The 13570-nt window shown below is 39.3% G+C and overlaps 1 protein-coding gene across 1 annotated transcript; it reads right to left on the reverse strand.

Annotated features, from left to right (window-relative positions):
• Positions 1-352: 352 nt before the first annotated feature.
• Positions 353-12229, reverse strand: abraa (actin binding Rho activating protein a). The gene is made up of 2 exons (XM_030134483.1): positions 11364-12229; positions 353-790 (listed from the first exon to the last, which is right to left on the reverse strand). The coding sequence occupies exons 1-2, from the start codon at positions 11979-11981 to the stop codon at positions 353-355; spliced, it is 1056 nt and encodes a 351-aa protein (XP_029990343.1). The 5' UTR covers positions 11982-12229.
• Between the last annotated feature and the right edge of the window lie 1341 nt (positions 12230-13570).

Below are 13570 nucleotides of genomic sequence, written 5' to 3' on the forward strand. Positions count from 1 at the left end.
CAGCAAGGCTCCATCTTCCTGCTATGAGATAAGTAACTCATGGCCACAAGTTAATAATGTGTTAATATGCTTTTTTTACCTCACAAGTCACCAAACAGGCTCAATAGCAAAGGAACCACATGTGGTAACTTCACTGACCTTGATTTTGTACATGACAATAAAACATTTTGAAAAATTTCACAAAAGTAATAAAGTCTTGTTATGTCCTCCAATAACACACTAAAGTTGAATGTTGAATTCAGAGTATTTCAGAGTGTATATGAGTGCCCTATAAAGGGTTAAGTTTGGTTTCCTTTCGAAAACAGTCTTTTTGAAGGTGTTTATATGTATTCATAAGACATCACAGCCATCCTCAGTCCCTGAGTGTAATGATGACATCATCATCCCTTCCTTGCCACAGCATCTCCCCTTCAAAGTCTAACATCTTGTGTTTGCGGCAGCGCAGCAGGATGCCCACCACCTTATCGGAGATCTTCACGTAGCGGTCGAAGAGGCGGCCGAAGGAGATGATGGTCCGGCCCTGTTTGTCCTTGAAGCCCATGTCTCTGATGATCCACACCATCTCCTCCATCTCCCTGTGGATGTGTTTCTGGGCCCGGTCGCCCCTCTGGGCCGTCTTGGATCCGTCTTTGGGTCGACCGTAGCCGTCATCGCCCTTGCGGAGGCGCTGGGACATGGCATAATCGTAGTCGAACTCCTCACTGAAGGGGTTCAGCTTCTGACCTTCCATGTGCTGGTCTGACCACTGCTGCCAACGGCTTTTGATGTCACCCATCGAGGCGATCTTAATCTGGAGAAAATAATAATCAATTAATTATTTGTTTATTTATCTTTATTTAACCCATATAGACCCAGTGCTACTTTTGTGTCACTTCCCAAACACATTTTTCTCTATGTTTAACCTTTCTTAAGGGATTTATCCTCATTCATCATAATATTTTCCTTTTTATTTTACATTTTTTCACTGTAAATCATGTATTTTATAATATCAAAACAGAGAGAATTGAGGAAAAAGTGACTTTTTTTTTTTTTTTTTAGCAAAAATACCAATAACTGAACATAAACCCAGTGTGTTCATCCACTGTCATTGATCCAACTCCATGAGTTCATTATTTTTTTTTCTCCAATTTCATTCAGTTTGAGGCTTATTTTGTTGTTGCTTATTGTTTTGTGTCAATTTTATTCTTTTTTTTTTTTTCATTTTCTTGCTTATTTTATTCTTTTATTTATTTCATGTCAGTCCTTTTTTGCCTATTATTTCATGTTATTTAATATTTTGTAAAAAAAAAAATGTGTGTCCATCCACTGTCATTGATCCAACTCCATGGGTTTTACTAGTGAATCAATGTTGTAGAAGATGACGGTGTTTCCACGGTAACTATGGAGCCTCTGAACATTTAAATGGGTCATATCTGATGACAATAAAAAAAAGGACAAATTGTATTTTACACCAATTATTTTCATGGATTGATAGGATTAGTGGATCAACAGATATTGAACAGTTCCATCAGTAGATGGTTCTGGCCTACAGTGGTTGTTTGGATCTTTATGGGTTAAACTGGAAGTCCTATTGAGATTAGAAATCTCTTTTGTAAAAGAGACTTGTCCAAAGTATCAGCCAAACAAAGTCAAAGCTATACAAAACACATACATGAAACACAATGAACAATAAAACACAATAATCATTCATCCATAATGGACTCATTCATCCTCGATGGTACTTTTAAAATCATTAACGGAGATGAATGTTTGGAGTTTAAGAGTGGTTTGAAGATTATTCCACAACCGTGGTGCATGATGGTAAATGCTGTTTTGCCAAAGTCTGTTAGAACTCAGAGAACAGTAAAGAACAACCACTAGGAGGAACGTCAATGGAAACTACTAGAGTTGACAGAAAGAAGGGTGCAGAGGCATTCTGGGAGTTTACCAACAGAGCTTTATACATGAACATAAACCATGTTGCTTTCTATGAATAGTTACTGACATCCAACCCACTGAATCATAGAGGATACAGAGGTGAAACATAAAGAAGTATGATCCACTGAGTCCAGGCTCCTTAAAGCAGAGGTAAATGCGTCCTGTGCAGTATTAATGTCTAAACACATAAAAAGTACACACTTTCCTTACCCAAGCACAAGCACAGATGTTTAAAAACAGACTGTGGCAAATGTTTAAGTACTAATTTAACATCTTTGCTTTAGTAAAACTAAGAATGGACAGAATCTGAATAGTATAAAAATATGGATTCAGTCTACGTTTGTCTTGAATGCGTCTTAGTTTTGGATAAAGCTTCATCCACATGTGACAAACTGTACATCTCTGACCTTAAGGACAGTTCCTATAAAACAGTGTTCAGGCCGTTGGTCTGTCAGTTAGAATGAATTATTAATAGTTTCAGATGAGCTAAAAATTGCATTGAATGACCCACACACACACACACACACACACACACACACACACACACACACACACACACACACACACACATCCCTATTCCCTGTATACTGATGTGGATAAATGACCCTGTACCTTTAAATAAACTCCAGCTGGTGGAACTGATCCCAATAGCCTGGTATTTCCTTTGCACACAAATACATACATACACACATACATATATATATAGTACATACATATAATACATATATAGTACATATATAGTATATACTTATAATACATACATATAGTGCATATATAGTACTTACATATAGTACATATATAGTATATACATATAATACATACATATAGTACATACATAGTACTTACATATAATACATAGGTATAGTACATATATAGTACTTCATATAGTACAAATATATAGTACATATGTAGTACATACATATAGTACATAATGAGGCCTAAAACACAACCTTCCTACCTCCTCCTTCCTACCTCCTCTTTCCTACCTCCTCCTTCCTGCCTCCTTATTCCTGCTTCCTCCTTCCTACCTCCTCCTTCATGCCTCTTCCTCTCATGCCTCCTCCTTCCTACCTCCTCCTCCCTACCTCTTCCTGTATGCCTCCTCTTTCCCACCTCCTCCCTCATCTGTCAGTATTCCTCTCCGTTTGCCAGGGTCTCATATCAGTGTCATCAGATCTCTTTGGTATTTGGTCTATGACAGTAAAGACTTGTCACTGAGGGACCTTCCAAGGAAACTCTGTGAACTGTTAAAACGATAATACTCCTGATCCTCACTTGGATCCTCACAAGGTTTGCTCCTTTCCCTTCCGTGCTCAGCATCAACATTTACTTCAGTTATGCTGTGAGGGTAATGATATGTGAAATATAACATATTGTTTCAGCTTAAAATAATGAATAAAAGGGCGTCAACTGAACAAACACAACTGGTTCTGTGAACATATATCATGTCTCAATGAAATATCTCCTGTTGTGTGTACCTCTGTCCTTCTTTTTTGGACACACTTTGTTGATTATTTGTTGATTACATTACTTAGTTGAACTAGGGGAGTTGTTTGAACTTAAAAATGTAATTCAGCTGAATTAAATATTAAAGTGTGCAGACATAATTCAACAGTCTTGGCTGGTGTTGGAATCAAACTGGTGACTTCTTATTATGAGGGTGTTTTCACACCTGGATCGATTGGAGCCGTTGTTCCAGAACAAGTCTTTGGATCGGTTCAATTGGGCATATGTGAAAGCGGTAATCATGCTCCATTCTGGAACAAAACAACTGAGCTGAGACCACTTGGAAGAGGTGGTCTCAGCTCTGTTGCAATCACCCCACAGAGCGGTTTGTTCACAGTGTGAACATGACCACAATGTTAGACATAGACAACTACAGTTTTCTCTACCACTCTGAGTATGATATGCTGCCATGTCGCAAACATTTCCATAAAGCAAAAAGCGGCTCTATCGAAAAAGTGCCGCTGCCAGACGTAAACAGACAGCAGGCTAATGAGCTTAATGAGCTTCATACCTTTCACAAGCTGATAAGCAAGTGGAGAAAATGAGTTGAGGAGCAATTTGGACTGAGGAAGAGATAGAATGCCTCATTGGCATTTGGGAAGACGAGCATGAATTGGAAATGCTAAAAAACACACACAAAAACTCCAAAGTATTCAAGATTTTCAGTGAGCACATGAAGGAATGAAGTATTCAAGATTTTCAGTGAGCACATGAAGGAATGAAGTATTCAAGATTTTCAGTGAGCACATGAAGGAATGAAGTATTCAAGATTTTCAGTGAGTGCATGAAAGACCATGGCACACCTGTTTAGATGGGCGTGGTGTTGGGGGCATGGAGCAGTGTGAGCACAAACCAAAACAAGGAGATGTGCAACACTGGAACACATTGTAATACAATGGTCCCTAAATCAGAACGAAATTCAACAGTGAAAACACCCTGAGACTCTTGCGCTGAACCATGCACCACAGTGTCCTAAATGACTGAGGCATGAGCTTCTATCTTTATTTCTAGCTGTTTTTTTTTTTTCATCTCTTTATAAATTTCTATCTCACCTAATCATTTAAAAGTGGACCAAGTCTTATCATTATTATTATTATTATTATTATTATTATTATTATTATTATTATTATTATACAAAGTTCCAAATCTTTTTTTCTACCATAAATTCAAACAGTGGAAGTCCATACAGTTGTGGCAATTTCTTAAACAAAATAAATGCATAATGTGAGTTATAAAATGTATTTCCAGTTTTGAAACAAGGCGCAAAAGAACGACAAAAAGTTCACGACCGGAAAAGGCACCTGCCAATTACAACAATACATCACCAAAACGTGATGATGCAGGTCTTAACTCCGCCCACTCTCCTGAACTCTTTCTGAAGTTAACTTGACAGAATTATTCAGTTCGTTAGACAAGGATTTTTGAGTTCAGATTTGAGACAGTTTTATCTTGTATTTTTGTTTTATCACAACAAGTCGGTAATCAGTTGTTATTCTAACACTAAATATGTTACCACTGAACCTGTCGTCCATGTGTTCGTGTTTGCAGTATATTCCCTGTATGATATTCCCATTTGTACTTAAGCATGTAGGTAGTTTTTGCGCCCGTCTCGGTGTCTCTGCATCTCAGATTACCACATGTCCTGCTCTGCTCTTTCTGTGTATCTTCATCCTGGTTCACCCTCACAGGGTGTTCCACCTGAAGGTCAGCCTGGAGAACACGTTTCAACAGTGACTATATTTATTTATATATATTCCATTGCACCGTGGACCAGCGTGTGTGAGTGTGTGTTTTTACGAGTTGGATGAGTTGTGTGTTTGGCGACCTCCCCTCGTCGTGTCAGGAGGACACCGCCTGACTCTGCTTTACCTTTTATAGGAGAGATTTCAGCATCGCACTTATGCAACTGTTATGCTGTTTGATGTCTACGCATTTGGAATTCTTCAGGTGACATGAAAGGGACTTCTGTTAGAACCTGTTTATTCACTTTGTCTGATTGGTCTGGACATATTTATGCTCTATTTTAGGATATTTATATCATTTAATGGTTTTACCCTGAATGCTGCCACTGGATATCCTTGGTGTGAACACAATAACTAGGACAGATTTGGTTGGATTTCCTATCCTTTGATAACCAACATAGGGGACCCCTAGTGGAAGCACCCTATCGATTTCAGCTTCTCTGTAGTGGTTTTTCCACTGATCCTCAAATTACGTGAATATACCTTGCACATAAAAATGTGCCTAATGGAAAAATGACAATTTTGTCAGAACTCTTGTTTTTCGATAAAAAGGTTTTGTGCTGGTAAGAGGTGGTTTTTCAAGCGTAGTGAAATTGTTATATTGTGCTAAACTGCATTGGAAAGATCTTTTTGCACAACTAGAGTCATGTGAAAAAAAAAAAAAAAAAACGATGTTGATGGATGTTACAACAAGCGAAGAAGAGTTTTATAACAGACACAAAGCGGTATGTGTGGACACACAAGGAAACTGAATCATTTTTTTATTTAGTACAGGATAGAGGGGTAATGAGCTTTCTAGATTCAAAACAACATATATTTATCTTTGTTGCCATGTTTATGGAATGACTTCCCGTGACATCTCGTGATAATAAATAAACAAATCTTCACATTTGTGATTTAAATTCCTAAGACCCAGCTATGGGTTTTCTGTCCACATTTGTGCACAAGAGTTTCACAGCTTTATAAAAAAAAAAAAAAAGAAAACAAAAGAAAACTGACATTCCACAAAAATTTTAAAAACTGCATCTGAAAAAACTATTGCATCATGATGTTTCCAATATAGGCACTTATTTAATAAAAAACAAAAAAAGTTTGTATTTTGCTGACATTTCCTGGGTCTCAGGAGGTTAATGGAAAAACCGACATTACACACATCTGTTTTCTTGACATTTAGTAAATATCAGTAAAGTTTTGTGCATATGTCCAATGGAAAAGCAACTTATGAGTATTATAAGTCATCCAAATGGGGGCGCTTTAGTTGAAAATACATTTTTTGGATGTAAATCAAGCAATAATAGGCCACTCGAGATAAAATTTGGTTCATATTGATCGTCTTACGAATGTCCATTTTCTGGCTACCATCCAGAGTTCACGTGGTGTCATTTTCATTCACTAGGTGGAGTTTTGTGGTGAAAAATTGGTTCTCTGACCATTATTCTGCCACTATCAGGTCCATGTAGCTCAAACTGAGTTCATATCGATTGTCTATCAATTCTCTTTCTTCAGGCCACAACCTTGAGTTTACATGATGTCATATTTTGACACCAGGTGGTATGCTTTTTCCGAATGGTTGGGGGAGCTTCTGTTGAAAAATCTTTTTTTTTTTTTGGACATTATTAAGGAAATAGAGGGCCAGTCAAGCTCAAATTTGTTCATGTCAATCATCCAAAATTAAGTTGGTATCTTTTGTATTGTTGTCATTCGTTTCACAAAGAAGTGTGAAACCAGTGGATCATCTCAGAGAGGGAGGATTTATTTTGTATACACAGGGTAAACAGGCATACTTACAGAGTATCGGCATCTGAACAAGTTGCATATGCCAGCAGGTGTTTTTATGGTTTCCTCAGAGTTGTTAGTATGCTATGTAAGTTGCAGATAAATCCATGGCTGTATTCCAAAAGGGCCTTGACCCAATTTGCTCGCTACATGGTGTTATGTAGATTAGATTGTATGCAGAGCTTACAGCTTGTATGAACTTTATACAGAGTATGTGTGTGTGTCACAAGGTCACATGTAGTATAATATGACTAAATAATGACATAATAAAAGTATAGATCCACAGTATGTTGTGAGGACTGGGGGGATGTCAGGGATATACCCTTCTTGTTGGCCCCTGACAGCGTAAGCCTCATTGTCATCATGTGTTTATGTGTAAATCAGGGACAAACTTATGTGTGAGGCGCTGCTTAACCCATAAAGACCCAAACATCCACCTTTAACCTAAACCATCCATGGATCTACACTGTTTAATAACTGTTGATCCATTAATCCTCTCAATCCATGTAAATAATTGATGTAAAATACAGTTTGTCATCTTTTCATGGTCATCAGATATGACCCATTTGGACGTTCAGAGGCTCGTAGTTACCATGGAAACACTGCCATCTTCTACAAAAGTGTTTCTCAACGGGGGCATTGGGACACCATCAGGGGGCGTTTGGATTGAGAAAGCTGAGAAGGGGGAGCTGAGGCCAAAATGGGGGTGTTAGTCTGTGTAAGTATCAATATCAAGCTGCATGTTACGTCAATGGCGAATTTCCGTGATAAAGGCATTAATCTAGACATTTGTCAGTAGTTCTTCAATGATCTCCATCATGAAAAAAAGGTTTGCCAGTGAAATTTAAGCATCTGGTCTTCACTGACATGACTGTCCTTTTACATGTGACTCTGTTCTCTCTGTATGATGATAAATGACAAAAACTGCCGTCCAGCAGTTCATTCACCATGAATTATTTAGTTATTTCCCCACAGAGGTCGAATATGAGACCCGTGCAGAACCATATGTTTCAGGCAAGAGAAAGCAATTCAAATTCTTTTTCCTTCATCATTAGAATATATGAGAACATTCAATATGTACCATTAACAAACTAACTTCAAACTAACTTCACATTTTAATTTTTAACTCATAAAGACCCAGAGCTACTTTTGTAGCAGTTCCAAAATGTTTTTTCCTCTATATTGAACTTTTCTTAACTGATTTATCACCAGTTATTATAATATTATCTTCTGTCTTTTGGCCTTTTGTCAGTGATAATAATGTATATACCCATATTCAATTTACTGATCATTCAGGTGTTCATAAATGCTCAAGGTTTTTATATCAGAAAGACAGAAAACTGAAGAAAAAATGATATTTTTTTTCATCAAGTCTCTCATTAACTGAACATAAACCCAGTGTCCATCCACTGTCATTGATCCAGTTCCATGGGTTTTACTGATGAGTCAATGTTGTAGAACAGGGGTGTCAAACTCAGATCCTCAAGGGCCGGTATCCTGCATGTTTTAGATGTTTCCCTCTTCCAACACACCTGATTCAAATGATGAGCCTATCATCCAACTCTGCAGAAGCCTGATAACGACCATCAGGTGTGCTGGAAGAGGGAAACATCTAAAACATGCAGGATACCGGCCCTTGAGGACCGGAGTTTGACACCTGTGTTGTAGAAGATGACGGTGTTTCCATGGTAACTACGTAGCTTCTGAACATCCAAATGGGTCATATCTGATGACCATGAAAACATGACAAACTGTATTTTACACCAATTATTTACATGGATTGATAGGATTAGTGGATCAACAGTTATTCAACAGTTACATCAGTAGATGGTTTTGGTTAAAGGTGGATGCTTGGGTCTTTATGGGTAAATAAGGCTCGCTGGATTTACCTTCAATAAATCCTTTTTTCAAGACTTTCAGTGCAAATGTGTGTTTATTTTGGGTTTTCTCTATTAAAGCCAAAAACTTGTATATTGTCAGCATCTGTAAATGTGTCGAGTGAATCTAACTGTTGCATATCTGTGAGTTACTCCAAACCATTTCCACTTGAAACTGAGTCATGTTACAGTAAAATTACCATTAAAAGTCAGTCTGTTATGAGCTCTGTTTGTGGTCTTTGAGCGCACCATAAAACCATGTGGTGCTAATCCACTCCCTACAACTGCTGGTGTCCAGATTTATCTGCTGGTTGTTGCTGGGCAGTTTGCCAGAGGAAACGTTACTGTTGTACATTTGTGTATGTGTGACCTCATTGGGCTTTGGTTTAAATAATAATTCACACATTTGACTGTGTGGTTTACGTGAAGTTTGTGTTTGAGTCTTTTTGTGCTGGTGCAGGTCATTTAACTCCATTACCGTCATGACGACTGTTGCCTACATCGATGATAAAAGCCTTTAGTGTTTCTGTTCTACTCCTCTACAGCATCGACAGTGTCCACCATTAGACACTGAGTCTGTTTATATAACCACAAAAATCTGATAACTGGGATTAATCAGATCATTGTAATAATCAGATCTGATGCAATTACATGCACTTAAAAAAATGTGATAATCTGGTTTAGACACTCCGGTCCATTACTGGATTTCTTTCAGAGTTCATACGTATCAGTGGCGGCTGCTCATCTTTCAGAGAGGGGAAGCTCATTGTCAGCTTACATAAAAAAAAAAAGTCAAGTTATTTAAACATAAATTCGGCCCTCCGTTCCTTTTTAAGAAAATGGTCAGTGACCTTATCGTACCAAGTAAACAAGAAAACGTTGAAATTATGTTAAATTGAAACAAGGAAGTACAATGAGTGTGTTTTATTTACAGTGCAAGAAATGAACAAGTCATTTCATAGTGGTTTCTCTCTCGATTTCACAGCAGAATGCGCGATGGTATTAAACTGAACCCTTTCAAGTGAAGGAGGAGATCTCAAAATAGCTGTCAATCAAATGGGATTCAGCCTTTCGACTGATCCTCCAATCAGCATGTGGAAGCCTGGCGTCCAACCCAGCCGAGGTCCACCCACAGCTTCATTCACCCCCAGAGATGCTGAGCGTTCAGGGGCAGGACAACATCGCGACATTTATCCAATTACCATCCAGTTTTGAGGCAATGAAAAAAACTGTTCCACTCAGTCCCATTGAAGTGCCATTCAAGTGTCTACAGCCAAATGCATTGACCATAGATCGTACGAGAAAACAATGCAACGGGAATGTATGAGAAGTGAACAACACCGAGTCCATTGATTTGTGATAAAGCTGATTCTGAACGAACTCATCTGAGATGAACGTGTTCTAACACATTTGTAGTCAATGAAATGTCAACACAACCGTACATATTTAACCATTTAATTTTCACAATTTTAGGGGAAGCCAAGCTTCCCTTGCAGTCTGTAAGAAATCGCCTCTGGTACATATGTAGTCATGGTAGAATCAAACTTCCTGTTATTGTCTTCAACTCACGTCTGACTATGTAGCTTCTGTTTTCTATGATTTTTAATTGTTTTTGCAAATGTGCAGACGTGACAGAACTAAATAAATCAGATTAACCTGTATACATGCAGGAAGACATGGGAGTATTGGGGACAAATCCAGGTGTGTTAATCTGATTTATTATTATCAGATTACTGCTGTTATCTTATCAAACAGATCAGATTAGACTGTTTACATGATCAACAATAATCTGATAATGATCGTAGTATTAGTGTGCATGTGTTAGTTAACTGTTATCTTAGAAATACAGTCAGTGAATGACAACAGGCTGTGACACTAACTTCTGATGATGTTGCCTCTTTGACACTCTGGTTAATTTGGTCTCATTCTATGCTCTCAAAATTGTCAAAAGTGGATTTGCATGGTATGTACAAACATATACACAAACTCATTTATTCCCTCTGCCATCAGGCTGATCAGTGAGTTAGGGTTGTAGGTGCCTGATTGTTTATTAACTGTTAATTACTGTTATGATCACATTAAGCTGCTCACACTCACAGTGTGTGTATGTGTATGATGATGTATGAAATGTCAATGTCAGTTCCTTCTTTTTTTTTGTTTATACTGTTCTATGAGCCACCGAAACCATATTGGAGACTTATGACGGAATTGCCCTCTGTGGGATAAATGAAGTTATCTATCTATATAATGTTAATGTTTATACCATGACCTGAGTGTTTAGTGTTTAGTTGATGAAAGCTTTTTGGTAAAAAAAGATTGGAGACTGAACTTCACCAGAACATTTTTCAAGCAGGAGATCAAAACATGATGGATGTGTGTGTGTGTGTGTGTGAGGGTGTGTGTGTGTGTGCGTGTGTGTGTGTGTGTGTGTGTGTGTGTGTGTGTGTGTGTGAGTGCGTGCGTGCGTGCGCATGTGCAGATTCTCATGTTCAGAGGCTTTGTTTACATTCTTTACTGGGACATTCATCAGGTCGTGTGACTCTACCTTGGGCCTGTTGGCTTTCTTCATGGGAAACGTGTCGTTCTGCTCGACCTTTAACTCTGCATTGGTTTCGTCTTCTCCGAGCCCGCTGTCCTCGGTGTCCACGCTGCTGCACCTCGACTCCGACTTCTTCTCCTGAAGCATCTGCTTCCTGTCCTGGATGACTCCACCCCCTCCTCCGCTGCTCTGTAGCGCCCTCATGTGGCGCCGTCGTGTCGGCGACTCATTCCCCAGAAAGGGTTTGGTGTTCTCGGGCGCTGCCTCCATCTTGCCCCGGATGGCGTTGACCACGTCGCTGCTGCTGCACTCACTCCGTTTGGGTTGGACAGTCTTGGTTATGGAGCAGGTCCGGATCTTACTGGAGTTGCTGGGATCTGCAGCGACACGAGGGGTGACGGTGACTTTGACCGCATGGTGGCGCTCTTTGTCATCTGCGTCGGTGACAGATGAGGGCATCCAGCCACTGGGGATGGTGTCCTGTTTGTCGGCATGCTCGCTGGCCCAGCCCTGCCAGCTCTTGGCCAGGCTGGCCACCATCGCCGCACATTTGATTTTCTTCACAGCCCGTTTGAAGGCCTGAGGCTGAGGAGGAGGCGCCGAGGTGGTCGCACCGCTGCTCATACTGATACAGATTTAAAGGTCTCCTGGCTCCTGGGTTTTAGAAAATCCTCGTTGTGGTCCTTTGTAACAAAGTTTTGCTGGTCTCAGAAATCCACTCTTAATTTTGTCTTAAACACTTTTTAAATTCTCCCAAAACATGGATGTTGCCAGGAAAGAATTTTGTTTTCTCAAGTTAAGAAATGGCTTTAATCTCAGTTTTTGAAGCAAAAAATAAATATATAAATTCTGCTGATTTTTGTTGTCCTGTGGAAGAGGTTTAGGAGGTCTTTGCAGTCTTGGATAAACGTCCAGAGGCGTCCGGTGGCCAGTCGGTCAGTGGGTGACTCCCTGATGGTGTGAGGAGTGTGAAGAGTTTAGCTTTAATCTCCTGTTGAAGCTGCTCTGGCTCCACATCGGCCTTTAAATAGGGGGGAGTCGTAAAGGAAGTGATGGCGCAGGAGGCCCATGTGAACCAGGAAAGTCCAGCGTCGACATTCCTTATACCACAGCACAGGTTCACACACACACACACACACACACACACACACACACACACACTGAGGGAGCGGGGGTGGAATTTCCCCCAGTGGGTTCCAGTGAACAGGTGCCACTCTGAGACTTCTGTCCTTCCACACAAATACACTGACACACTGAATCAGCCTGCTATACATGGGGTGACCTCTGTGTGTGTGTGTGTGTGTGTGTGTGTGTGTGTGTATGTGTGTGTGTGTGTGTGTGCACGGTTGTGTGTGTGTGTGCGTGCATGCATGTGTGTGTGTATCATCATTTGTGTATTTAAAAACACAACTTTACATCAGGACAGTTTACATTTTGATCCCTTGGATGATCGTGACTGCAGGCGTTCCTAAAGTGTTGGTCACATATGAAGTATCTGGATCATGTCTATGTCAATCTGTCACTATTTCAGTCTTTGTGTGTGTGTGTGTGTGTGTGTGTGTGTGTGTCTGAGTGACAATTTCTGGGTTATGATTCATGTAAGACGTAATTAAAGTGACTCCATAGGGATTTTGGATTCAGCTTACTCACCTGTGACTGTGTTTACATGAACGCTGATACAGAGCCCTTATTTTAAATATGATAATATTCCTATGCTATTCCTGGACAGGTCATGTAAATGCCACATCTCAGATCTCAGCCACTATATGGACAAAAGTATGTGGACCGTTGAATTCAGGGGTCTGAGATGCAAAACAATAATCACAAATGTCATGCCATAGCATGATGTCAAATGGGTCAGACCAGTAAAATAATAATATAATAACCAATAAATAATGTCAACCCCAAACTTTTCTCTGTTTTAGAGTGAAAAGGTACAAACTATTCTTTAAAAATGTGAATAACATGAACAACCAGAAATTTCTAAAGAAAAATGTGTGTAATCTTGCCAATATTTTGCCTCACTTGATCATTTCCACATGTACATTATGTTTATGTTTATGCATTTGGCAGATGCTTTTTTCCAAAGCGATTTACAGGGGAAAACCAATTAAATCACTCAATCAATCAAATTTTATTTATATAATGCCAGATCACAAAAAAAGTTATCTCATGACACTTTATATATAGAGTTGGTGAAAAACCAGACTCTA

This window comes from Sphaeramia orbicularis, chromosome 5, assembly GCF_902148855.1.
Source record: "Sphaeramia orbicularis chromosome 5, fSphaOr1.1, whole genome shotgun sequence".
Classification (NCBI taxonomy): Eukaryota; Metazoa; Chordata; class Actinopteri; order Kurtiformes; family Apogonidae; genus Sphaeramia; species Sphaeramia orbicularis.